This window comes from Grampus griseus (assembly GCF_964374135.1).
Source record: "Grampus griseus genome assembly, chromosome: 1".
In the NCBI taxonomy this organism is placed as follows: Eukaryota; Metazoa; Chordata; class Mammalia; order Artiodactyla; family Delphinidae; genus Grampus; species Grampus griseus.
This window is the reverse complement of record NC_139017.1, coordinates 3,601,665-3,628,074: the sequence shown is the minus strand read 5'-3', so window position 1 is coordinate 3,628,074 and position 26,410 is coordinate 3,601,665. Positions and strand designations below refer to the sequence as shown.

General features: G+C 37.9%; 1 protein-coding gene across 1 annotated transcript in view; it reads left to right on the top strand.

The window, feature by feature from the left end:
- Positions 1 to 26,410, top strand: part of PTPRC (protein tyrosine phosphatase receptor type C) — a 122,640-nt gene that overhangs the window by 71,746 nt on the left and 24,484 nt on the right. Inside the window, exons 10-15 of the mRNA XM_082672782.1 lie at positions 5,808 to 5,927; positions 10,470 to 10,628; positions 11,795 to 12,009; positions 16,871 to 16,931; positions 24,460 to 24,568; positions 25,177 to 25,211. Of these exons, the coding sequence (XP_082528908.1) occupies positions 5,808 to 5,927; positions 10,470 to 10,628; positions 11,795 to 12,009; positions 16,871 to 16,931; positions 24,460 to 24,568; positions 25,177 to 25,211 (699 nt within the window). The remainder of the gene's footprint in view (positions 1 to 5,807; positions 5,928 to 10,469; positions 10,629 to 11,794; positions 12,010 to 16,870; positions 16,932 to 24,459; positions 24,569 to 25,176; positions 25,212 to 26,410) is intronic.

The following is a 26,410-nucleotide window of genomic DNA, read 5'->3' as shown; positions in this document are numbered from 1 at the left end:
AGATCAAGTGACATTTTACGGAAACTTTTTTTTGTGTGTGTGTGTGTGGTGCACGGGCCTCCCACTGCTGTGGCCTCTCGCATTGCGGAGCAACAGGCTCCGGAAGCGCAGGCTCAGCGGCCATGGCTCATGGTCCCAGCCGCTCCGTGACATGTGGTATCTTCCCGGACCGGGGCACGAACCCGTGTCCCCTGCATCGGCAGGCGGACTCTAAACCACTGCACCACCAGGGAAGCCCTATGGGAACTTTTATCACTTTGCTCTCTATTAAATGAAAATCATTGGAGAGTGCTTGGAAAAGAACCAGAAAACAAAAGCAGAGGAAGCAGAAAATAACAAAGTTTAGAGTACAGATTATTGAAAGAAGGAACAAACAAAAATTGCAGGAATTTACTAACCAATTTAAAGGCTTGGTTTTGAAAAGAATAATACAATAGTTAGACCTCTAGCAAAACAACCTTCCCCCATGCATTATAAAAAGGAAATTAAAAATACAGTAGAAATTTTACAGATTATAAAGAAACTTGCCCCCAATATGAAAAGTTAGATAAAATGGATAATTTTCTAGAACATAGGAATTATGGACATTTGCCTAGGAAGAATTAGAAAATTGGAGTTGTATATAAAATAATAGTCTAATACCTCTCTAATCTCTTCACACTCATTGTCTGCTTACCTCACCTGCCCTTTAAAAAAGAAAAACCAGAAAGGTAAGTTTACAGTTAGTTCCTATCCTATTCAAAGTGTTCCACAGTGTAGAAATCATGGAAATCTATCTACTAATTTTGATTATTGTTAGGGTGGGGGATAAACTAGGGTTACTGTTATGTGGATACCAAACTTGGGCAGAGCTGAGGCAACTATAGGCCAGTCTCTCCTATGAACATAGATAGTAAATAGTAAATGAACTGTTAGCAAAGTGGATCCTTTAGTACATTATAAAATATGTAATTACAGAAGAAGTTCTATGGATGGCAAATAAGCCTATGAGAAGATGCTCCACGTCACATGTAATTGGGGAAATTAAAATAACAATGAGATATCACTGCACACCTTTAGAATGGGCAGAATCTAGAACACTGACAATACCAAATGTCGGCAAGGATGGGGGGCAACAGGAATTCTCATTCATTGATGGTAGGAATGCAAAATGGTACAGTCACTTTGGAAGAGATTTTGAGGGTTTCTATAAAACTAAACATCATCTTACAATGCAATCCAACCATCACACTCCTTGGTATTTACTCAAAGGAGATGAAAACTCATGACCACATAAAAACCTGCACATGGATGTTTATAGCAGCTTTATTCATCATTGCCCAAACTTGGAAGCAACCAAGATGTACTTCAGGAGGTGAATGGTAAATAAACTGTGGTCCATCCAGACAATGGAATATTATTTAGCACTAAAAAGAAATGAGCTATAAAGACATAGAGGAACCTTAAATGCACATCACTAAGTGAACAAAGCCAGTCTGAAAAGGCTACATACCATATGGTTTCACTATATGATATTCTGGAAAAGGCAAAACTGTGGAGACAATAAAGAGATCAGTGGTTGCCAGGAGTTGTAAGGGAGGGAGGGAAGGATAAATAGGCAGAACACAGAGGATTTTAGGTCAGTGAAAGTACTCTGTATGATACCATAATAATGGATACATGTCATGTAATATATTAGTCCAAATCCATCGAATGAACAACATCGAGTGAACCCTAATGTAAACTATGGACTCAGGTGATAATGACGTGTCAGTGTAGGTTCATAAATTGTAACATAAGTACCACTCAAGTGGAGGATGTTGGTAAGAGGGGATGCTGTGCATATCTCTGTGCCTTCTCAATTTTGCTGTGAATTCAAAAATGCTGTAAAAAAGTAAGGTCTTAAAAAAACCCACCATTATTGAGTTTGTTCCAGTAATGCAGGAATCCTGCAGCCTTTGAAAATAGCAATTTAACCATTTTACATGTCATTTTATTCAGGCAACAGGGGAAATTTTTCAAGACCATTGCCAAAGAAGCCACATTCTTAAAAAAAACAAACCCACAAACTTTTGTTCGTTCACCTACTGTATGATTCACCCATGTAAAGTATAGAAGTCAGTGGTTTTTAATATATTTAGAGTTGTAAATCATCATCTGAATCAACTTTAAAACATTTTCTTCACACCAAAAAAAATAAAATAAAATAAAACCTACAAAAAAACAAGCAACAGCAAAAAGCTGGTATATTTTAACAGTCACTCCCCATTTCCCTCCGGCTCCCATATCTAGGCAATTATCAATTTACTTTCTGCTTTGATGGATTTGCCTAATCTGGACATTTCATAAAATATGTTGTCTTTTGTGTCTGGCTTCTTTCACTTGGTGTACTGTTTTCAGGGTGCATCCATGTTGTAACGTATCAATACTTCCGTTTTTTTATTGTCTAATAATATTCCGTTTTATGAATGTACCTTGTTTTGTTTGTCCCTTTATCAGTTGAGTGACATTGAAGCTGTTTCCACTTTTTGACTATTATGGATAATGCTGCTATGAACATTTGTGTACAAGTTTTGTGTAGATATATGTCTTCGTTTCTCTTGTGTTTATACCTAGGATTGGAATTTGGGGGTTATATGGCAACTTTATGTTTTGCATTTTGAAGAACTGCCAATCAGTTTTCCAAAGTAGCTGCATCATTTTACATTCCCACCAACAACGTATGTGTTCTTATTTCTTCACATCTTCACCAACACTTATTGTCTTTTTTATTTTAGCCATTCCAGTGGGTGTGAAGTAGTATCTCATTGTGATTTGAATTAATGACTAATGATCTTGAGCATAGCTTCAGCTGTTTATTTGCCATTTGTATATCTTTTATCACTATTTGCCCATTCTTAAAAGTTGGGTGATTTTTCACTGAGTTGTAACAGTTCTTTATATATTCTAGACACAATTCACATATATGACTTGCAAATATCTTCTCCAGTTCTCTGGGTTGTCATTTTAATTTGTTGATAGCTTTTGAAGCTTATAAGTTTTTAATTTTGATGAGGTCCAATTTATTAAATTTTACCTTTGTTACTCATGTTTTTGATGTCACAACTAAAATTTCATTGCCAAATCCAAGGTTATGCAGAGTTATCCCTATGTTTTCTTCTAAGAATATTTTAGTTTTAAGTCTAAAATTTAGCTCTATTAATCCACTTGAGTTAATATTCATTTATGATTTGAGGTAAGGGTCCAATTTCATTATTTTGATGTCCTAGCACAATTTAGTGAAAAAACTATTCTTTTCTCATTGAATGTTCTTTACATCCTTGTCAAAATTAATTAACAATAATGATGGGCTTATTTCTGGACTCTTCCATTCCATTAATCTATACATCTAATGCCAGTACCACACTGTTGGTTAGTGTTGCTTTGTGTAAGTTTTGAAATCAGAAAGTGTGAGTCCTTCAACTTTGTTCTTCTTCAAGATTGTTTGGGATATTTGAGGTCCCTTGAAATTCCATATGAATTTTGAGATCAACTTGTCAATTTCTACAAAGAAGCCAGCCAGGATTCTGACAGAGGTTGAGTTAAATCTGTAGATCTATTTGAAGTGTTGCCATCCTAACAATGTTAGTTTTCTGGTCCATGAATATGGAGTGTCTTTCCATTAATTTAGGTATTCTTTAATTTTCTTGGAGAATGTTTTGTAGTTCCCAGTGTGCAAGTCTTATAGTTCTTTTGTTAAATTCACTCCTAGGTTTAAATTTATTCCTGCTTATAATGGTGGTGTTTTCTTAATTCCATTTTCAGATTGTTCATTGTCAGTGTGTGGACATACAATGGGCTTTTCTGTATTGATCCTGAAATCTGTCTCATTGCTGAAGTTGTTTATTAATTATAATATTACAGGACTTTTGACAGAACATACTAAAGTGATTCTGAATTTCATGTGGAAGGGATAGCTAGCTGAGAGTAAGGCAGCTTCCTAAATCCATGTCTCCAGTAGCCCCCCAAACAACTCAAAGCCATTAGAAAATAAATGAACCTACAGAAATACTATGTCTTCATGTAACTAGCAAAAATTTAATGCTTTTTGGATACAAATACTAAAATTAGTACAGTCTTTATAAACCACTGTGACAAAATAGAAATCCCAGGAAAAAAAATATTTTATTGTTTATAAAAGTGCAAAGGCAATTCAGTGGAGGGAAGGATTTTTTTTTTGGTTATTTATTTATTTGGATATTTATTTCATTATTAGATTTTTTTTTCGTTATCCCTATAGAAAAAATAAATACATCAGCCTTTATCTCTCAACAAACACAAAGATTAACTCAAAATGGATTGCAGAGCTAAACACTAAATCTAAAACTATAAAATGTCTAGACAAAGACATTAGAAAAATCTTTGCTAGTTTAGCTTAAGCAATGGTTCCTTAGATGGACACAAAAAGCAAGAATCATAAAAGAAAAACATTTAGAAATCAAACTTCATAAAAATTAAACATTCTTGCTCTTTGAATAAAGTCACTAAGGAAATAAAATTTTTCACAATTCATACATTGTGAAAAAATATCCACAATTAATTTTTTCAATAGAGAGTTTTGGGAGAATATATAGAGAATTCTTCCAAATACAAAATAAGACATCAAGTAACCCAATTAAAAATGGACAAGAATTTTGATCATATGCTTCACAGGAAAAGATACACAAATGGTCAATAAGCACATAAAAATTTTCCCAATATCATTAGTCAACGGGAAATGCAACTTAAAACAACAAACAGATGTTGATGCCATCACACACCAACTAAAATGGCTAAAATGAAAAAGACTGACAATACTATTGGTGAGAAGGCAAAGTAATAACTCAGCACTTTCACTCCAGGTATTTACCAAAGAAGAAAGGACATGTCCTTTCCACAGAAAGGCTTCTGCACAAATATCCATAGTAGATTCACTCATAGTAGCCAAAAGCCTGGAAACAACCCAGATGTCCATCAACAGTTGAAAGAATAGATGAAATGTGGTCTATCCTTAGAATGGAATACTACTCACAAATAAAAAGGACTAACTACTGACACATACAGTGTGAATGAATGAATATGAATGAATCTCCAGAACATTCTGTTAAGTGCAATATGCTGGACGTAAAAATGTACCCACTGTTTGATTTTATCTATATGAAATGAAAGAAAAGATTAATTTAATCTATAGTAATAGAAAGCAGTACAGAGGGTGTTTGGGGGTGGGCAAGGGAACTGGGTGGACTGGGAGGGGGCACAGAAGAACTTCCAAGGTTGGATAGAAATGTTTTATATCTGATTGCGATGGTGGTTATATCGATGCATATATTTGTCAAAACCCATCCAACTATACCCCAAACGGGCAGGTTTTCATATAAATTATACCTTGTAGTTTTGATTTAAGCATTTATTACATTCTTCACCTCAAGTTCTGATGACTAGTTACTGGAAGTGATGACAAGTGTTACTCCAGTACTGACTGTTAATTTTATCAGCCCTACCAGTGACAGATTTCCAGCATAGGGAAATCTAGACATCCCAAGATAGCTGGACAATAATATAAATGAGAGGAAGAGGGGCTTTCAGATCTCGTCAAGTCAGTGGAACATTTAGGCTCCACAATGTCACCCTGGAGTGACACTCTGTTACATGACCATATCAAATTTAACAAGACCAGATATTTTTCTTTTACTTTCATCATCAATTCATAATTAATCAAAATATGGCTATTAATAATGCATGCTGATAATATGAAGAACGTTTTCTCCATGTCTTGTTTCTTACATTTTATATTCTTATTCTTTCAACAGTTCCAGGAATCCCTCAGAATATGAATTGTTCTAACTTCAGTGCACATAAAGGATGGGTTACCTGGGAACCACCGCAAAATTTTTTTCATACGTTCACTCTTTGTTATCGGAATCCTTCAGGTAACTTTTATAGAATTTAATTCCATATCAGGAAAGATAAATCAAAAATTGGAAAGCGCACTCCACATATGGATGGAGCTAGTGAGCCACGGAGCTCTCTACATTACAACCGTGATGAGCATCCTGTACGCCTTGGTTTTAGAACTACCTCCACTCACTACAGGCTCCCTAGCCTCTGAAATGACTAAATCTCAGAGTATCCCCCAATACTCATTTCTCGTTCTTGATCTTCTTAGTTCTAATTGTTACACTCCAAAGCTTAGAGAAAGAAAATCTCTGGAAGATAATACTCATATCTGTCTTCCAAAAACTCATCATTCTGGACTACAAACAACAACTTCCAAAATGTGCCCCAGCTGATACACACAAAAAATTGGGTGAACAAAAATGAACATATGCCCACTTAGCTACAGAGTTTGATGGCAGGTGGAATCTTGGAACATAGTTCTAGTTAGCATTAACTAACTTCTGCAGAACTTGTGCAGAAATAAAGACAGCCCAAAAAATGTGCTATGACTAGTTCAACCATTGGCCTAGTCCCTCCAAATGAGACACTATTTAAGAGACCAGACATCTCCTGGACGATGTGAAGTATCTAAAATACTTGTAGAAAACAGTGGGGACAGTGGACCACCTCAGAACAGATTCAGCACACGGAATAGCCCACTTGTCAATCCTTTACCTGCAGCTTAAAGTAGTATTGAGTTGGACATCTCACAGAATTCCATCTCTTTGTTTGGTGCATAGGAACCAGACATAAATTTTCAAATTTTGAAAAGTAGAAAGCCACTTATCTCCAGTGTGTTATTTTATATTTTGATAGCATATTTTTTTGCTTGTTGTTTGAATCTTAATAATCAAACTACTACAGCAAAGTTCAATACACATGTAGTTTTCAAATTAGCATAAGAGGACTCAAATTCTATGGAGAAGAAATACAGGCAATGTATTTGAGGTTATGGTAATTCGAAAAGTTATGTCTATGAGAAAGGAAAAATGGAACTTACAGGAAGATGAAAAATGGAAATTACAGGAAGACAATCTGTAATCTGACATATTACAGGAGTACAGTCTGCCTCGCTGGACACCTCTCCTACAAACTTTCTTTGCTTGGTTTCTGTGTGAGCACATTGTTTTGTTTTCTCTTTTTTCTGAAATTTCTTCTCACTCTCTCTTTCTGTATTCCTTACTTTCTATATTCTCTCTCTACTATGGAGTATTTTGTATGCCAGAATATATGGTGGAAATTTATGGAGCAATATTTATTGCTTCTTTGTATTCTATACTATTTAAAAAACCTGTATTTGAATAATTAGGCTTAGAAGGACGTAATGTGTTAGTTATTGCAGTCAGATGAGTTTTTGTTTGATTTTTGCAATGAGTACAGCTCCTTCTTATTCAGTGCTACCCAAATTTATGACTCTCCAAATATAACACTTGAACAGAATGGGTGGGGAGGGAAGGGGCAGGTAGGGAACATCTGGCTGTGTGTCCTCTCCAAAAGTTGGTGGGTAACTAACTGAACCCAGTCTCCACTGTGGCTCATGCACTGACTCTGCTCAAAGGGCCCTTTGGAAACAGCTCATCCCCAGTTCTCTGTCTCTTGTTGCTATCATACTCCACTGCTGGGAAGAGGAGCGTGCTCTGTCTTGTCTTCTGGTTCATCAGGAGCACGGGACATGAGATCCTCTTCTGTATTATCTAAGTCAAAGAGAGATGATCGGAGTATAGCATTGTTAGAACAATTCTTTTAACTACTCTCATTATTTCAAATAAAACCACTATTAAAAATCCACGGGAAGAAAGTCAGTGAACTCCTATGGCAATTTATATTACTTTTAATTAGGTATTAAATTCCTTTTGTTATTTCCTCATTTAATCATCACAGCGACTCTGAAAGCTGTAGACTAAAAGAGGTAGAAAAATGTAACTGACATTTATTTAGTTTTATCTGCTTGTGGGGTGTTTTTATAGCTTTTTAAGATTTTGTTAAATGTTTCAACAATGACTCTGAGAGGAGAGATAAATGGATATGTTCAGAGTTCATACGATTCCCTGAGGATCACAGAACTTAAAATCAATGCTCAAATTCAACAGCTTGGACTGTGCTTTTTTCACTACTGTAAGTTCATGTTTGAGCATCAGACACCTTGTGCATCTGTAGTATTATGTATTAACTTAAAGTGCCAAGTGACAATGAAGTTTCCTCAGTAATAGGGAAGAGACCCTGAGTCGTTGCATTCAAAGGACTATTTCTCAAAAGTTATTGAAACCAGCGTGCACCCTTCCACATCGCAGCGCTATTATTGGAAATGATTTTGTTTATTGCCTTTTTGCTTAAACAACATAAGAGAAAAATTACCTCTTATTTTGGGAGGTAGCAGTGCAAAACCCTTTGGGGATCAACGAGTTTATACTACTTTGCATGGTGTTCAAGAAGATACTTTAGAGCAGTTTAAACTGGGAAGTTGTTAATGGATTTCCTGAGGTATTTGCTAAAAAGCAAAGAGGTGACAAGTGATGAAGCCAGTATCTATCTAGCCATTTCGAGTGCAACAGGCATGACTTGAAACTAGATGTATCCCTGTCACCCTAAGGAAAACTAAATTTCATCACTAAATCTAATAAAGTCTTTACCTGTGCCATTCGACTAGTGCTTCTGACCTCAGGGTCCTGAGGAAAGGTATCCCACATGGAGGCAGAGAGGCTCGTGTAAAATATGTTGACCTTTCAACCAAAGCTTGAAACCCTTGGCAACTGGAAATGAACATTCCAAACCATCTTTCTAAGCACTGAACACTTTGATTCCCCAAACAGCAATGTCTTTTGGAAAAAAATGTGTTGTTCAAAATTAAATCAACAATTTGATTTTATCAAGCTGGCTAAGATGAAAGCATCACAGAACAACATAAATGAACTCATTTTGATGCAGAATGGTTGTGAGATTACATCTACAATCATACAAAATTAGGTCACTGAATGGAAGCCAGATGGACCTTGAGAACGACATCCTGACATTTGGATTGTAGCTGAGTTAGAAGCTGATACTTGTCCCGACAGCCAGACAGCATATAAGGGGGTGCCACCTGCCCCTCCCTAGAACTCACACCTTTCCTGTCCTCAAAGACAGTTCTCACTGGGGACAGGGTAGCTGAGCTGGCGGGTATTAAATCAACTAACTCAGATTTAGGGATTTCTGAGAAAATAGACATTTAACCAGGCTGGAACAGACACTTTATCTCACTTACTGTTTAGCATCCCATGGTGAGGTAGAGATATTACTGTAATCTCCATGTCATGGATAAGTAACTGAGACAAGAAATTAGCACATGCTAATTCTTCCCTTACACTGTTTCTGCAAGTCCATTGGCATGACCACCTAGACCAGAGAATTAAAGTGTCCAAGAGGAGGAAAAAGCTTGGCCCCATTGCAGACCCTTGTCCCCCTCTTCTACCCCAGACAATATGCACGGCAGTGAAGGGTAAAGCATGGCCTCTGGGACCTCAGTGTCCGGGTTTCATCCTGACTCTGTTGTTCCTTTCCTGTGAGATCATGGACAGATTGCTAATATCTCTGTGGCTTAGTTTTCTCATCTGTAAAATCAGATGACATCAACAGTGCCAACCTATAGGGTTGTGGTGATGGTGAATTAATTCACATAGACCACTTCAAGGCATGCTTGGAACACAGCATCGTCTGTTCATTGTTTTTATAACTACTGGTATTATTATTATTATCACTGTAACATGCTTCCTCTCTAACCTTCTTTTAACCTGTCTTTCTTGGTGGCATTTTGGTACTCAAAAATAATTAGTGGTTAGTGATTTTTCAACTTAACAAGTGCTAACTCATCTGTGTAAGCAAGGTCCCACCTCCCACGTTCCCACCCAGCCAGAGTCTGCTATCCTAGTCGGGCTCGTGCCTAAACTAAAAATGCTCCTTCTTTCCTTTGTAAAATTTTATTTCCTCCCTTACACCTACCCAGCCTCACTCATCTTTCAATGATCAGCTCAGGTTCTACTGCCAGTGTGAAGCTGTCCTTCACTGTTTCAGCTCCCATGAATTACTGTAGTGCTCAGATGAATAGGGCAGAGGATACTTAGTTACTGGTGATCAAATGGATTTTGTATCTGAAGTCTATAACAGTGGCTCATACCAAAGTTCAAAGTTTGGAGGTTAAGTATCAGAAAAGGGGTTGCCAAAGTATTGGAAAAAAGACTTTCATAATATCCACCATGAGCTGTGTTTTCTCAGAAAGAAAAGAGATCATAGGTAAACAATATGCTTGAACTTATTAAATATGTTATGTACCAAATTAATTATATGAAACCATCATTTTTGAATATTTGAGTTTATAGTAATCACAGTTGTTCAATGCATTTGCTGATAATTGTATGTATTTCTGAGCACCAAGGATTTTTCATTTCTCAATCACTCAGTTTGGAGTCGGCTTGGAATGATTTACTGTAGACACTAAATTAAATATGTGCTAATCTTAAATTTTGATGACTTACTAAAAGTTTCCATTTTTTTCCCCTGAGAAGAAAGATGCCACACTCTGAATAAAACCACAAATACAATTAATTTGGAATATTTGAAACCTTTTGCAAGGTATGAGATAACATTACATGCCTCTGTCAATGGAAGAGTGAAACGTAATGGAACTGATGTGAAATGTGTAGCTGAAACAAAAGCAACATGTAAGTTATAAGCTTTAATGCTTTTTTCTATGAACAGCAAAGTCTAAACCGTTAAAACAACATGTCCACCTTAATGCTTCATTCGAGAAACACACTAACCTGGCACATTTGTTAACATCTAGGGTTTATAATAATTTAAAACACAACAATTTATAAACTCTCATCCTGGGTTTTCTCTGTATACTTCAGGTATAATCATAGAATTGTAAGAATGAAGCCTGAGGGCATATGAACAGGTACCATTTATAAGATTTCAGGCAATTAAGTATCTAACCAACTTAGATAAAAATGCGTTATCCATTGTTTTCTTTATTCTCTAGAAATATCGACTGCCATCAGACACCCAAGAACGCCTCACTCACAAGCATCCACTGCTTGCATGACCTCATGAAACAATATTTTGTCAGCATTTTCTTCTCCATTACAATGAACTACATACTATTTTATTTTATGTCACATTTTACATTCATTTGGCTCTTGCCCCCCCGTGGGATGGCTCCATAGATTCCAGGTCCAAAGCTAGATCTGTCTCTGGGGTGAATGTGAACTCCATGAGGTCAGGGCAGAAGAAATACCCCTGTGTAAGGCAACAGCTATGGCTCCAGAAACCCTACCTGGCACCAGGCTCACACAGAAAAATTGTCCTCTTCAGGGCCGGATGTAAAATGCTCTTAATGTCATTTAAGTTTTGGTTTCAAAAGTCCAGGTCCTCAAGCGTTATGCTTTTGTTATTTTCCTGAAAGTCTGTGCTATCACAGAAACAAAGATGATTCATTGCTGCTGAAGAATCCAGCCAGGTATCACCAGGGTCATGTAAGCATTTCCAAAAGGAGGACCTGGACTGTTCGTAGGCCTTCGGGGTTTCCCCTCCCTTCCCCTCCACTCCTTTCTTCTCTATTTTCTATTTCTACACACTCTCTTTGGGGGAATTGCAAAAAATCTCATAGTTTCAAGTACAACTTACATGCTAATATTCATCAAATGAATGTGTAATTTATTTTCAGATGTTTTGTTATAGCTTTTTATGTATGTTCTATCCTAACTTCCCCATCTGTAACACCCAAATAAGCACTTAAAACAGTTTATACTGTACACATATATTGTCCAGTAATTTAAATACGCGTTTACCAAATGATTAAAAATAAAATATTTCTTCATTTTGATAGATCCAAGCAAGGTCAAGGACTTACGTGTTTCAAGGAAGACAGATAATAGTATGAATGTGAACTGTAAACCTCCTGACGACTTTAATGGCCCCAAGACAGGGACGTACCATTTGATAGTTAGTATTGGAAATCACTCGACTGTAAAAGAATTACAACAACAAAAGTGCACATTCTTGGTAGAAGGTCTTCAATATTCAACAGAATATACGTTTCAGGTAAGATTACAATTTCCATAATCATACATTACTGATATACATTATAGTGATTATTCTGCAGTATTTAAATAATACTAACACCAGTGCTCACGAAGCTCTGAGGTCTAACGGAATCACACTTTAAAAGTGTAAAAGTTTGACTCCAAACTTTTCATCTCTAGTACATAATACAGTTGTTTACAACACATATTTTGTTGGATTATTTTTGACCTTTAACGTGATTTACTTATAGCTAAATTATTGCTCCCGTGTCAAGAAGCACAACATTTCATGCACAGTAGATTATTACTTTGCCACAACTTTTATTCATCTAGGCTATTTATCTTTACTACTGTGACTTTTAAAAAATTTTAATACTTTATTTTTATTTTTTATTTATTTTATTTTTGGATGCATTGGGTCTTCGTTGCTGTGCACGGGCTTTCTCTAGTTGCGGCAAGCAGCGGCTACTCTTCGCTGTGGTGCACGGGCTTCTCATTGCAGTGGCTTCTCTTGTTGTGGAGCACGTGTTCTGGGCACGTGGGCTTCAGTAGTTGTGGCACACGGGCTCAGTTGTTGTGGCGCACGGGCCTAGCTGCTCCGTGGCATGTGGGATCTTCCCGGACCAGGGCTCAAACCTGTGTCCCCGGAAGGTGGACTCTTTCTCACTGCGCCACCAGGGAAGCCCACTAATGTGACTTTTTAAATTACAAACTTTTTTACAGGTACATTGAGATTAAAAAATAGCAGAAATAAATGTAAGGAAATAGCAGTGTACACAGAGAGTTAAAAAGCTCACCCATAAGCTCGCTGTCTACTGATCATATTCTGTGTGTATACTTCTAAAATGGGAAAACTCAGTCTTTTCCTCCTGCTGTAGGGAAGAACCTCAGTTCATTCTATCTCCTGTGTGTTCTTCACTATAAGAAACACAGGGAAGCATTTCCAAAGAAAATCGGACACCTGAAACACTTCACTTCTGACACTTCTGGTCACCAAATGTGTGAACGTTTTTCCCCGCATCAAGCAAGTATCTGTGACACCAGCTGGGTGTCCATTCAATTTCAACACCATGTACCCAGAGGTAGCATCAGATTCCACAGGTGAGGGGCTCAGTCCCACGAGATTGGTCCCACCCTATGTCAGAAGACAATGACAAGTAGGAAGTCCCCACCACTTTGTAGCTCGATTTGTCTGCAAATCAGGGGTTCCCATGACCCATGTCCTTTGGTTTGATTAATTCACTAAAGCAGCTCACAGGACTCAGGCAAACACTTACATCATTTACCAGTTTATTAAAGGTTTTGAGAAAGGATACAGGTGAACAGCCAGATGAAGAGATACGTAGGGTGGGGTCTGGGAGGGTCCCAAGTGCAGGAGCCTCTGTCCCCGTGGAGTTGGGAGTGTATCACCCTCTAGGTGTGAGTGTGTTCCCCAGCCTGGAAGTTCTCTGACCCCAGTACTTCTGGGATTTTATGGAGGCTTCATCACATAGGCATGATAAATCATTAACTCCATTTTCAGCCCTTCTCCCTTCTCAAGAGACTGGGGGAGGGGAGGGGCTGAAACTTCTGAGACTAATCATGGCTTGGTCTTTCCAGTGACCAGCCCTCATGTGGGAGCCATCCAGGAACCCACCCAGAATCAGCTCAATAGAGTAAAAGACTGTCGCCCTGGAAGTTACAAGGTTTTCTGCAGCTCTGTGTCAGGAATCAGGGTCAAAGACCAAAGACAAAAATGTTCCTAGCGCTCTTATCAGTTAGGAGACACAAGGGTTTTGGGAGCTCTGTGCCAGGAACTAGAGGGAGAGACAGATGTAGATTTTCCATGATCTCACAAATTCCTTAATATGAGCACACCGTTTGATAAACCGCATGTTTCATAAGTCACTGTATCGCGAACGTTTTTCCATGTTAAATATTCCGCTACTAGTTTTTCATGTTTGCGTAAGATTCTATCTTATGGCTTTATCACCTTCTACTAACTATGCCTGTTTTGACAACAGTCAGCAAACACTCTTACTGGGAAATAACAACATCTTTGAATATGTCTTTTATCATTTCTGTCTGAATAAATTCCCGGAAATGAATGTATTGGGTCAAAAGGAATTGACATGTATTTTGAGATTTTTTATGATACTTTTTCTTTTCCCTGTGGAAGTTACCAAATTGCCGTTCCCATGGCAGTGTGTGAAATAACTGCTCTGGAGAATCTCACCAACACTGCGTATCCCCTTTTCCTTTGATATTTAGTGGGTGGAATACTGTACTGGCATCTCTTTTTGTTTTTATAGATTTTCTTTACTTACTGTTGAGGAGAAATATCGTTTTGTTATTTGTCTTGTAGTAACATCCTTCCTGCTCCTTTGTCTAGTTTTCTTTGGGAATGCTTCTTGGCTATTAATAGTATTAAACTCTTCGTCCTATGACTTGCAAATTTGTTTTCAGTGTATAGTTTGCATTTTAATTTTCTTTATAGCACTTTAACTCATACACAATTTCCCCTTTTATTTTTATTCAGTCAAATCTCTCACTTTTATTTTTGGTTTAATGGGAATTTCCACAGTTGATTGCTTAATGTCATGTTGACAATCTGCTTCACATTCTTATCACTTAAAGAAGTGTTTAGGTATACATAAGCTTTCTTGTTTTGTTTTTAACCAGAAACGTAGGTTTGGCTTTATCAAATGTGTTTTATGGTACTATGTTGGGTCTGCCATGGTTGTGATGCTATGGTGTGATTGGTGTATATGCTGAATTATAGTGATAGGTTTTCTAATGTTGAACCAGTGTCACATTCCAAGAAAAAAACCCTGCTCTGTCATTGTGTATTATTCCTTTAAAGTATTATTGAGCTCAACAGCTTAATATTTTATTAAGCTTTTATGAATAGGCATTCATAAATGAGGTCATTTAATAAGTGGGTAAAGGCGACGCTGGCATAGGTGGGGACACACATCATTCTTTCCACATTTTTGTATGAAGGTTATGCTAACCTGATAAAACAGGTTGGAGACATTTGCCTGTTCTGTGTTTTATAACTTTAAATAATACAGGAATTATTTGTTCACCGAAAAATGTGTTTTAGTCCCTTTAACACAGAGAGATTCTTTGAGAATCATTTACGTTATCTTTCGATATTACTGTTCTTTTCTAGTTACCCTTTTTGAGTGGGTGTGCCACTTATATTTTCCCAAAGAAGAGTCGGAATAAAAGAAATACTTTGTTATTACCTATTATCGTACATTTCACTTCACCTCCCTCAGTACCCAGGAAGCTCCAGGCACACTGGCTTCCTTTTCTTTTCTCCAAACACTCAGGTTTTACTCTCTTTTAGGCACTTTACTGAACATTCCTCTCTTGCTAGAATTTTCTTCTCCCATTTGTCAATGATGATAAGCTATTCTGGAAAAATATAGGTAAACGTATTAAAATGCAATCTCAAAATTCAAATTAGGAGACAATTATTCAGTTATCCTTTCTCTTCCTCACTCTTCAAAAGGCTGCCTCTTGTTTTCTTCACTGAAGTTCCCATAACTTGTTTTTAAGTTTATTTCAGAATCCACTGCTACATTTATACCTTCATGAGGGAGCAATCATTTTAAATTTATTCATCATTGTAATCTCTGGTTAATAAATTAATACAGTTGTTTTTATAATCATTAATGTATTACTTTCTTTTATTGTAGGTTTGTTTTGATATTCTGGTAGTTTGGGCATTGAAAGTGATTTTTGACCATTTATTTCTTTCTCCTTTTCCTTTTTATTAACTAAAAATAAATAAATAAATAAAGCTACGGATTGTTCTTTGGTAAAATTTTGACTCTATCCCATGTCTATATTACTTATTACTAATTTCTCAATGACTGACATAAGATTTAATGAGTGGATTTTTAAAGTAGATTGTTCTTATTATTGATAATTTCTAAAGAGTATATAATTGTAATTTGGAAGAATTTTTAATTTACCTTTTTTTTTAAAGAGACTTTTCTACATTTCTGGTTCCTGAATTTTTTATTGCAATTAATTATTAGTTTAAAAGGATAATTGTCCTTTACAATTTCTGCCCTTTGGAATCTACAGTAATTTTTACAGCTCAGTGTGTGATAAATATTTATGAATACTCTGTGAGTACTGAGGATATTATATACCCTCCATGGGGTAAAAGCTTAGATATATATTTTTCAGATTTATTATTAATCTCTTCTATTAATACTCTTTAGATCTATTTTTGCTTCAGCTGTTTTTTTGCTGAAGATTCTTAATGCTTTCCTGCTCCATGCTGTTTCCTTGTATATCTAAATTGTTTTGCTTTATTGTGTTCAATATTTTGAACTACTTATGTCTACACTGTAGAGTTTACCCTGTATCATCAATCTTGATCATTTTAACCCTTCTGAACTAAATATCACTTGAATATAAATACTGTGATTCTTACATTATATTGTTTCCACTTAGCCTTAAAAACTTTTTTGTACGTTTTATGTATAACTTCTAAAGAGTATACAGCAGAATTTCCTTTTGAAAGAACTATGAAGATGTTAGCCTATTAATAGGGAATCAACTTTAAATGATGAACATTTTGATGTGTTGGATTTTATTCCTTCATTTTCACTTATTCTTGCTGATTATAACTATTAGTATTATTATTATTGCTAAATGGGCTAAGATTTCTTTATATCTTTTTCACTGGTAAATATGTTCTTTAAAACATTTTGATAATAAAGTATTGACATAATCTTGAAGTTTCAACTTTAAATTAAAGTTAACCAGTATATTTTTTATGAAAATAAACAACAATGTATGACAAATATGTATGTGTTATATTGTGATTCATAAATTTACACTAGAAAACTATTTTCTCTTTTATTACTGAAATTCAGGTTTTTTATCACAATGGGAAATATGCTGGTCATCCAATAATTGTTTCACAATCAACATCTTGTAAGTCATCACTTAGCTATTTATTATATTTATATTAAATATATAGTAGCACTTAGCTTTATTATTTTACATTCCTACTCATGTTTAATTATTAAATGTTTATATTATATATTTTCCAAAAAACATTATATTTTAAGTTGTGTGTGCAAACAGATGTACAGGTGAACACCATATTAAAATATAATATCTTAAATTCAAATTAAGATATTAAATTATTAAAAGAGTTCATAAAATAATTCATAAAGTATTTACCTGCACAGACTAATATTATGATTATGCTTATGGCATTTCTTCATGTTAGTAACAAGCATGTTTGTTTTGTGTATGTGTTAGAAATTGTCACCTTTTTTTATTCTGTCCCTCAAGCATTTGCTTAGCAGAAGCAGGCGTTACATACAAATCTGTGCTGATTTACCCAACTGAGCTAGGATACACATTCCCTAATAACAGTATGGCTTTTTAATGTTTTGTCACTAATATTTTAAAATATTTTAATCAAAACAAAGGTCACTCTAGAAAAAAATCACTGAAATGAAGAAAGCCATGTGTCACCTTCCCTCACCAAAATGTTCTGCTCTCCAAAATGACCACTTTTCACCATTTCTGTTTTCAATTCTATAGTTTCCTCCATATATAAAAGGGATATTGTCTGCTGCTCTTTCTAGAGTTTTAATGTTGCTTATTGATCTGAGCCTGCGGAGGAAGAAGACTTAGCACACTGCTTTAAGTTTTCTCTACTTGTTAGCTTTCTAAATTCAATTCAATTCAATTCAATTCAAAGCTCCCGGTGCAGTGTTACGAAACACAGGCTGTTTCTGATGTCACCTTGTCACTTCTCCGTCTTTGTCAACTACCTGCACGTGCACAATCATTAATGCTTCATTTTCCCAAGTCTTTCCAAAGAGGGAAGATATAAAAACAGCTTATTTTCCAAACTGCTTTACTAAGTCCCATACAAAATTTTAGTTCTTTCTGCTCAGATTTATAAAATAAAAGCTCCTAATGTGAAATGCCAAACAAATTCAGCCAAGTATCTTTGACTTTATTTCCATATACTTTTCTTTTATAAGCCCTTACTATAACAACAGCTTCATTGAGTTTTTCTGATTATGTAAATAATTTATAGTGGCAGCATTTATTCTTGGGGTCGTAGACTCCACTGGACATTTCATACTCCTATCTTAATAAGCCAGGCCTGGCACCATTTCCCTCAGAGAAACACAGAGTGGGAAACACAGCCAGCAAGGGGATCTGGCCAAGAAAATCCTGCTAGCATTGCCCACTGCAGTCCGGGGACTATGAACTCTTTGACCCTCTAGAGGCAACTGAGCTATAAGACTGAGGCCATATGTGTGGGAGCGACCCTGGCTTAGAAGCCCCATGTATCTCTTATAATAGTGCCACAGTTATAGCTACCAGATGTGCCAACAGGGATGCACCCAGTAACAAGATGTGCCAGGGGTTAGTGCATTCAGGGAAATCAAGGCCAGGGCTTCCCACCAGGATACCATCATTCATACATAACCCTCCTGTCCAGATGCCGTTTGGAAATCAGGGATTGTGTTTACATTAGCAATGTTGCCTGGTGACACAGCTACTATTCCATCTTCATCAGATTTCTCCTTCAGTGGAGCTAGGAGGTTATCCTATGCTCCTTTTTGCCCATAAAGCAGAAAAAGTATTAACTCTTTGCTAACAACAGCATTTTCATAAGAGATAAATAATGTCTTCACATTTTAATACTGACATCTACTCCAGGGGAGGGCTTGGGTTTCGAATTGCAAAAGCACAGCTGCTAGAAATGTATTACTGAGTTTCTCTGGTATCACATTCCATCATCTGCATTTTGACAACATTCCCAATTGAATTCCTGGGGTCCTTTTCTTGTGGAACTCTCTGAGGCTACCATCATAAAATTTTCCTTTATCAGTTTCCCATTTTAAAATTGCTGTATTTGAATCTCATGGGTTTTGTTGTTGTTGTTGTTGTTGTTTTTACTGGTTTATATCTTCTAGTGTAAGAAGAAAATATTCTAATTTCTGCAGGCATGAAAATATCTATATTCTATTCTAACACAATCAATATTTTGCTCTGGCATAGATTTTAAGTTTAAAACTATAGAATTTAAAGTATTTCAGTTTTGTTCCCCTACATCCAGTATTACTTTCTAATGCCATCCTGCTTCTCATTCTTTTCGTATGTTCCCTCATTTTATTTTCTCTCTAGAACGTTTAGGCTTTCCTCTTTATTCTTGGTCTGACATGGGTCTTTTTCACTTATTTTCCTGGATGCTATTGGCTTTCGTGACCTGGAGACTTGTATCTCTGGGAAGTTTTCTTTGTTCCACTTTCTTTTTGCAGTCTTTTTGGAGCTCATCTTAGTCATATTTTGGAATCATTAGTCGATGTATTATTTTGGCATCTGCCTTTTGTGTTGAGGGTTTCTTTGAGAGTTCCGTTCTCATGGGCAGTCTGACCAGAGTTACAGTGACACAGGGGAGAAGGTGATTAGAAGTTCTGTGGTCCTTAAGGGGCCGTATTGACTGAGGAGATTCTCTGTGTTGTTACTGATTTATTTTCTCCGGCATCATTCATAATCTCCAGAAATGAGTCCACAACTAGTCCTTGCGGTAGAGTGGAGGGTGCGGGATGGTTCCCTCAGGGGAGGGCACAGGGCCAGTGTCCAACCATTCCACATGCAGACACTTGCTTCTCCTGCTTCACTTCCGTGCTGGGCCTCCTCCCTTCTCTACTTGGAGCCTGATTTTACCTCTAGACTCCTACCTCTTCCATTCAATTTTTCCAAAGAGTAGGCTTGTGTCTCCTCCTCCCTGGTGTGTCTTTCAAGAGATGCCTGGGTTTTCTATAAATAGACCCTCAATTGTGCCATTTTGGTCTTTTGATTGGTTTCCACTGTCCATGGTGCCTGGGAGCTTGAGGCCCAGGTGTTCTTGGGAAGGTGTGTGTCCCTCGTCACCACATGCTTCTCTGGTTGTGGCTTCCTCTCCTTTGCTTCCTACCTTCCAAAACTTGTCGAAATCTCTCAACCTCTGGCTCCCCGTCTCCCATCCTGTCTGCCATCATGGATCTTCGCCTCGGTCAGTGTTACAGGGGCTCCTAGAGAGAAGAGAGAAGAGCAAGTCTTAGGCCACGGGACGTATCTGAAGCCTTGGTTGTTCTATTATTAATACGTTTATGGAGGCACATCTGATGCTATGTCATGTTTCTATAGAACCAACAGCCCTAATTAATTGCCATGGATTGCAATGCTCACTCAACACCATTTGGTGTGTTTTTTGCAAAATTCTTGTATATGCTGCTGGCCTTCTCTTTCTCACTTGATAGATATACATACATATAGACATAAATATAGATATAGACACACACATGACACGTATATAGGCATCCTCACAACACCTTTCTAAAGAAGATCAAATCATTCCCATTTTATAGATGAGAAAATTTAAACTCGGACAATTTAATCATTTTGCCCCATGTTAAGAGTCAAAGAAATGCCAGAGCCAGGATGCAGACTCAGCTCTGACATCTGACAATCTCCATCTGAAATTAATTTTCTATGTTCCTGTTTTTATGAATCTCCAGTTAGAGACATCTGGAGCATGAGACACGCTGTTTGGGCAGCCGTTGGCCTGGCTGAGTCACTCCATCTTTCTGGTTGTAGGAGAAATGTCTCATGCTCAGGAAGTCTTCCACGGACCATACAGAAAATAGGTTCCCCTTACCTTCTTACCACTCTATTTTTTTCCTTTAAATATAAGGAAAATATATAATTATTTTATTTACCTGTCTAGCCTTTCTTTTTCCCCAAAGGTAAGGAAAATTCCCTCAGAACTGGTACCTTTTTATGCCTATTTTCTGTCATATCCCCAGAGACCGTCACAGTTTTAGGACACGTAGCATTTGCTCAGTCAGTATGGGATGAAGAGGGGTACCAATCAGTTAAGGCAACGATGGATGCTATAACAGTTAAGCCCCCAAATCCCAGTGAAGTAACACAACAGACATTTATTTCTTACTCCACACCAATTGGGGATGTTTGTGGGCATGTAGAGGGTGGGGTTCTGCTCCACACACCATTCAAAACTCCAGGCTGACACAGGGGCTGACCTCTCCCACACATGGCTTCTGAATTTGTGAGGACAACCAGCATCCAGCCAGCAGTTTGGAGAAGAGACGAAGTGAAGTGTCTCTCCAGAGGGTGGGTAAACACCAGACCCAGAAGAGGCTTATATGCCTTCTACCCTTATCTCAGTTACCTGGACACACTTAACAGCAAGGAAAGCTGGAAGGAAGAGAAAAGAGGTGTGCTTAAGAGTCAGTCAGTGTCAGCCACAGGCAGGAAGGAAGGAAGCAAGGGAGGGGAGGAGGCTGTGGCTTCAGCCACGCTGAACTATACGGACTGTCTCCAGGCAAAAATCACAGGGAGGTAATGCTTTGTATTAGTTTTCTCTTGCTGTCCAACAAATTACTGCATGCTCAGTGGCTTTACACCACACCTGTTCATTAGCTCATAATTCCGTAGGTCACAATTCCGGCTCCATGTGACCAGGTCTTCAGCTCAAAGCTGAAATCTAGATGTTGGCCAGAATGAGTTTTTATCTGGAGAATATGCAGAAAAAGTGCTTCTGAGGTCATTCCAGGTTGACGGAGTCCTGTTTCTTGCTGTTGTGGGACCGATGACCCAATTTCCTTGGGGGCTGCCGGCCAGGGCTTGCACTCAGCTCCCAGAGGCCCCTCACGTTCTTTCCACCTGGCCTCCTCCATCTTCAGGCCAGAGCAGTGTGTGGGATCCTGGTGCTTCAGATCTCTGACTTCTGCTTTTAAAGAGCTCATGATTAGTTTGGACTCACCCAGAACAATTTCCGTATCTTCCAGTCCCAACTGACTTGACGCTTGAATTCTCTCTGCACAATCGCTTTGCAGCAGTACCTAGTTAGTATTTTCTGAAGTAACCAGGACCTGGAAATCTTGGGCGGCGTATCTTGGAATTCTGCTCACCATATATTTCCTTCAAAACACCCAGTCTTCTCAGCCTACCCCTGCCTAAAACATACAATTTCTGTATTGCCTTAGAAACATGACTGAAGAGGGTTGAATTTCTTTCCTCATTGAAAATAGTAAGAGCACTAAGTCTCTCCCTATCTCCGCGAACCATAGCCATGGTAGTGAACCCTGATGGACAGCCCCTCATCCCCTTGGGTCCTCCACTCCCTCTGTGCACAATATTAATTCATAATCCATCGTCATGGATTAACCATTAATCCATAATCCATAGCCACTCTCTTGCAATTACTCTTGAATCCCTTGATCCTGTCAACCCAAACCCCTGATGTAACAGTTTTCTTCTTTCTCTCCTGCATCATGATTTCCCCTCTGTGCTGGATGGGTCTCATCAAGATGCAGTTGTTAAAAACCAACAAAAAACAGCAACAACCACAATATTTCTTTTGACCCTATTTCCTCTTTGGTTGCCACCCTATTTCTTTACCCCCTGCAACTCCCAACAGTAAAGCTCATTTCTTCCTATTTCACTTGTGAGTCCCTTTGCAGGTTCCATCTTTCTCCTCCAACCTTTGAATACTGGAGTGTCTCAGGACTCAGTCTTGGGGTTTCTTTCCTTTCTATCCAATTTTAATTTCCTGGTGAATTAGTCAATCTCATAGCTTTAAGTAACAGATCTGTGTTGAAGACTCTCAAATTAATGTCCAGTCCCAGCCCCTTCCTCGTGAGATTTATGGTAGGAGAGCCTCAGATCTGCATATCCAGTTTCCTACTTGGTGCCTCCACTTGGGCATCTAATTGTTCTTTCAGACTGTCAAATCCAAAACTGAGCTTCTGTTCCCCTCAGAAGGCTGTTCTGCCCACAGCCCTCCTGATCTCCGTTCACTGTAGCACTGGATGACTACTTCACCTAACTCCAGAGCCATCTACCTCATCTTAACCACTGTCATATTTTGCCTGGGTTATGGCATTTTCAATAAGGGGTCCTAAGGATCTGTATAATGCACACATTAGAGTTAATTACTCCTCTACTCAAAATCCTGCAAGTGCTACACATTTAACTCCAAAACCTGTGTAACTGGGAATTCCCTGGTGGTCCAGTGGTGAAGACTCTGCTCTATCACTGCAGTGGGCCTGGGTTCGAACCCTGGTTGGGGAACTAAGATCCTACAAGATAAGCAGTGAAGCAAAACAAAACAAAGCAAAACAAAAAACAACAATAACAAAACAACGTAACCTTAAAATGATTTACAAGGCCCTCCAACCTGACCCCTGCGCTCTGCCAACTCCTGGCCATATTCTCAAATGGCATCGCCTGCTGCCCATCTCTCTCTCCCTCCACTTCAGCCTCTCCGGATTCTGGATTCTTGCTGCTCCTTGGACACGGGGCATGTTCCTGCCTCCAGGCTCTCACCTAACTACACCTGTGCCTAGAACCAGCATCCGCCAGTACCTCCTTAGCTAACTCCTTACCTTCCCAGTCTTTATCATCTTCCAACCTACTTTACCATTCACTTACTTAATGTGTATATTCTTAACTGTCTGTCTTACGTCCCAGAACATCAGTCCCATGAGGACAGGGGTCTTTGTCTGTTTTGTTCTCTGAGACATCTTAAGTACCTAAATCAGTGTTTGACACACACTAAAGACTCAAAATACTTTGTGTGAATTGTGAATAATTAGTACTGACTATGCTCCAGGCATGGTGCTAAACGTTTACAGTGAATCAAATTTGTTTAGCCTCATTTTAGGAATTAGGGATGGAGACACAAAGATAATAAGGATTTGGGCCAAGGTCCCAACTAGGAAGTGGCGGAGCTAAGTCTGGCTCCCTAATGCCTCTGTGGTACTTTACTGCACTTTCACTGCAGACAAATAGTATGACCTACTTATTCAAGGCAAAGCATATTTCCAATACACTCTCTTTTCTCTGCCCTTCCTCCAAGAAAGGGTGTGATTTCACATTAAACCTTAGTGAAAATACAGGTCAGAGTAAGACTAATCCCAACTGTAGAATGAAATAATTTTGTCCCTTGGATAACTGATTGTATACCTCAATGAGCAGGTTTATCTCTGTGGGGCAGAGACCTTTCTGATCCCCTTAAGAGACTACCTACTTCTGCATATAAAGTTAAACTATAGGAGGTTCTCTCTGAGAATTGTAACTAGATTACCTCTTCGATCCCTTCAAAATGGAGTGACTGAAAGAAAGAGAATTAAATATAAATGATACTATCTCATAAAAGGACATTATTTGATAGGAAGGAAGAGAATTGCTCTTCTATGCTCTATCGCTCTTAAAATATGAAATGTTTTATTGGTTCTGAACAATATAGGCAAGATTTACAAAATCAGGAATGTATTGTCTTTGATCTCATTCTAAAAATTGTACTTTTTGAAAACTTCAAAAGAAATGAAAACGTTAAACTGTAAGATGATCTTTTCAAAGAATCCAGCAAAATATTTGGCATAATAAGCTCTCTTTATGTGTTCTTTTTCATTTCTAGATAATTCTAATGCAGTGATCATATTTCTGGTATTTCTGATTATTGTGACATCAATAGCCCTGCTTGTTGTTCTCTATAAAATCTATGATCTGCAAAAGAAAAGATCCAGGTAAGAGTTGATTTTAAGATGAAAAAATAATAATAGTAGTAATAATGATGAAAACCCATTTATGAGGCCACTTTGGAACCAATTAAGTGAAAAATGTGAATTCAGAGACGACAGGACTAAGTCCAGGACATCACTGACCTTTTGATCAAAGACTTTCACATGGTCTTATTGGTTTATATTAAATATTAATATTTTCTACATTCACTAATAACTGGATGGATTCCCTTTAATAATAACCAATGAAAAGAATGTGTCTTTTCTTTTAGTAAAAAGTGGTCAGAGAGATCTAGAAATGACAAAGGAGAGAAGTATCTAGGGAAGGATATGCATTCCTCTGTCCAGGAACAACTACATTTTACGAAAACCAAGACGTTCCAAATAAAATAATGTGGTCAGTTATCCGAGTTTGGTTGACCACCCGTGATTGGTTTCTTCCTCCCCACTTTTTCTCCCCCCCATCATCCCCTCCCATCCTCTGCCCTTTTCCTTTTTGTCTTCCCCCTCTCCACTCCCTCCTTCCTTCAAGACATTCATTAAACATAAATTGATTGCCAACTAATTTCTATGTTTCTTAAGAGTATGCAAACTTACATTTCTTATTTTCACAGCAATTTAGATGAACAGCAGGAACTTGTTGAAAGGGGTAAGTATGCACATTTTTTACTGGTGATTATCCCCCTCCCATTTGAATCTACTCATTTGAAATAAGAATTCAATATTTAAAAAAATCTAACCTGGACTTCCTCTGTGGATACAATGATGAAATTTAAGTTATGTATTTATTCAACCAGCAAGGATCTATGCATTTCCCAGAGTAGGCCAAATATTGTGCCAGCACTGAAAATACGTCAGTGACAGGCCACAGACTCTGCTTTTAAAGGTTTAGAATCTAACAGAGGAAGAGAGACATGTGGACAAATATGACAGATTTGATAGATACCATCGTCGTGGACTGTGTGTGGTGCTATAGAAAGATGGAAGATGGAAAGCTGATTGTGGAGAAGGAAGGAATCTGGGTCTTCTAAGATTGTGGGGAAACATTGAGGAAGGAGCAGATGCAAAGCCACACAAATGAGGAGTGCAAGTGTATTCACGTCCCTGCCAGGGTGGGACACTGGCTGTTCCCACTAAAGGCACATTGATAGACATGACAAAAGATGGCAATTTGACTTAGGAAATGAAAACATATTCCATTTTTTCTCTCTTCTTAAAAACGTTTACAGTACTTCTTTCATTTCTCTTTAAAAATGTGATTTTTGATCCATTTAAAGGGCAGGAGATAAAGAAGTTGAAAACATGTTTATAATATAGGAAATGGTTTGTTTTTTTCATCCTCAAGACAGGAAACATTTCAGAACTCCTCTATCTGGTTTTAACTTGTCTCGGAAGGGTTTCCCTCTGCCAGGGCAGGTCCCAAATCCATAAGCAGAAGCTTTTGGGCAGGTTCCTTGGAGCTCCCCAATAGGCTTTATTTTCCATTGCAGAGTCTTGCCGACACCGTATTTTATATTCCGCTTGTTTGTTAATCTTCCTCCCTTGTCTAGAATGTGGGCTCTGGGATGGCAGGGAGGCTTTCCTTTCCCATTTAGTGCTTTATCCCCAGTACCTGGGTGGGCATGTGGGTTCCATACGTGTCAATGAATAAATTAAAGTGGGAGATAAAATGTCCCTAGCGTTAGTTTTTATAGGTGCGCTGAGGGATGGATGAAGATCACAAGAGTGACAGGCACCTAAGACAGGTGGGGCACCATTGCCAGGGGTCAAGGAGCATTTATCTCAAAGTTGACACTGATCGCTCCTTGGAGTGATTAGAACTTACCCAAACTCCATAAAACCCCGAAG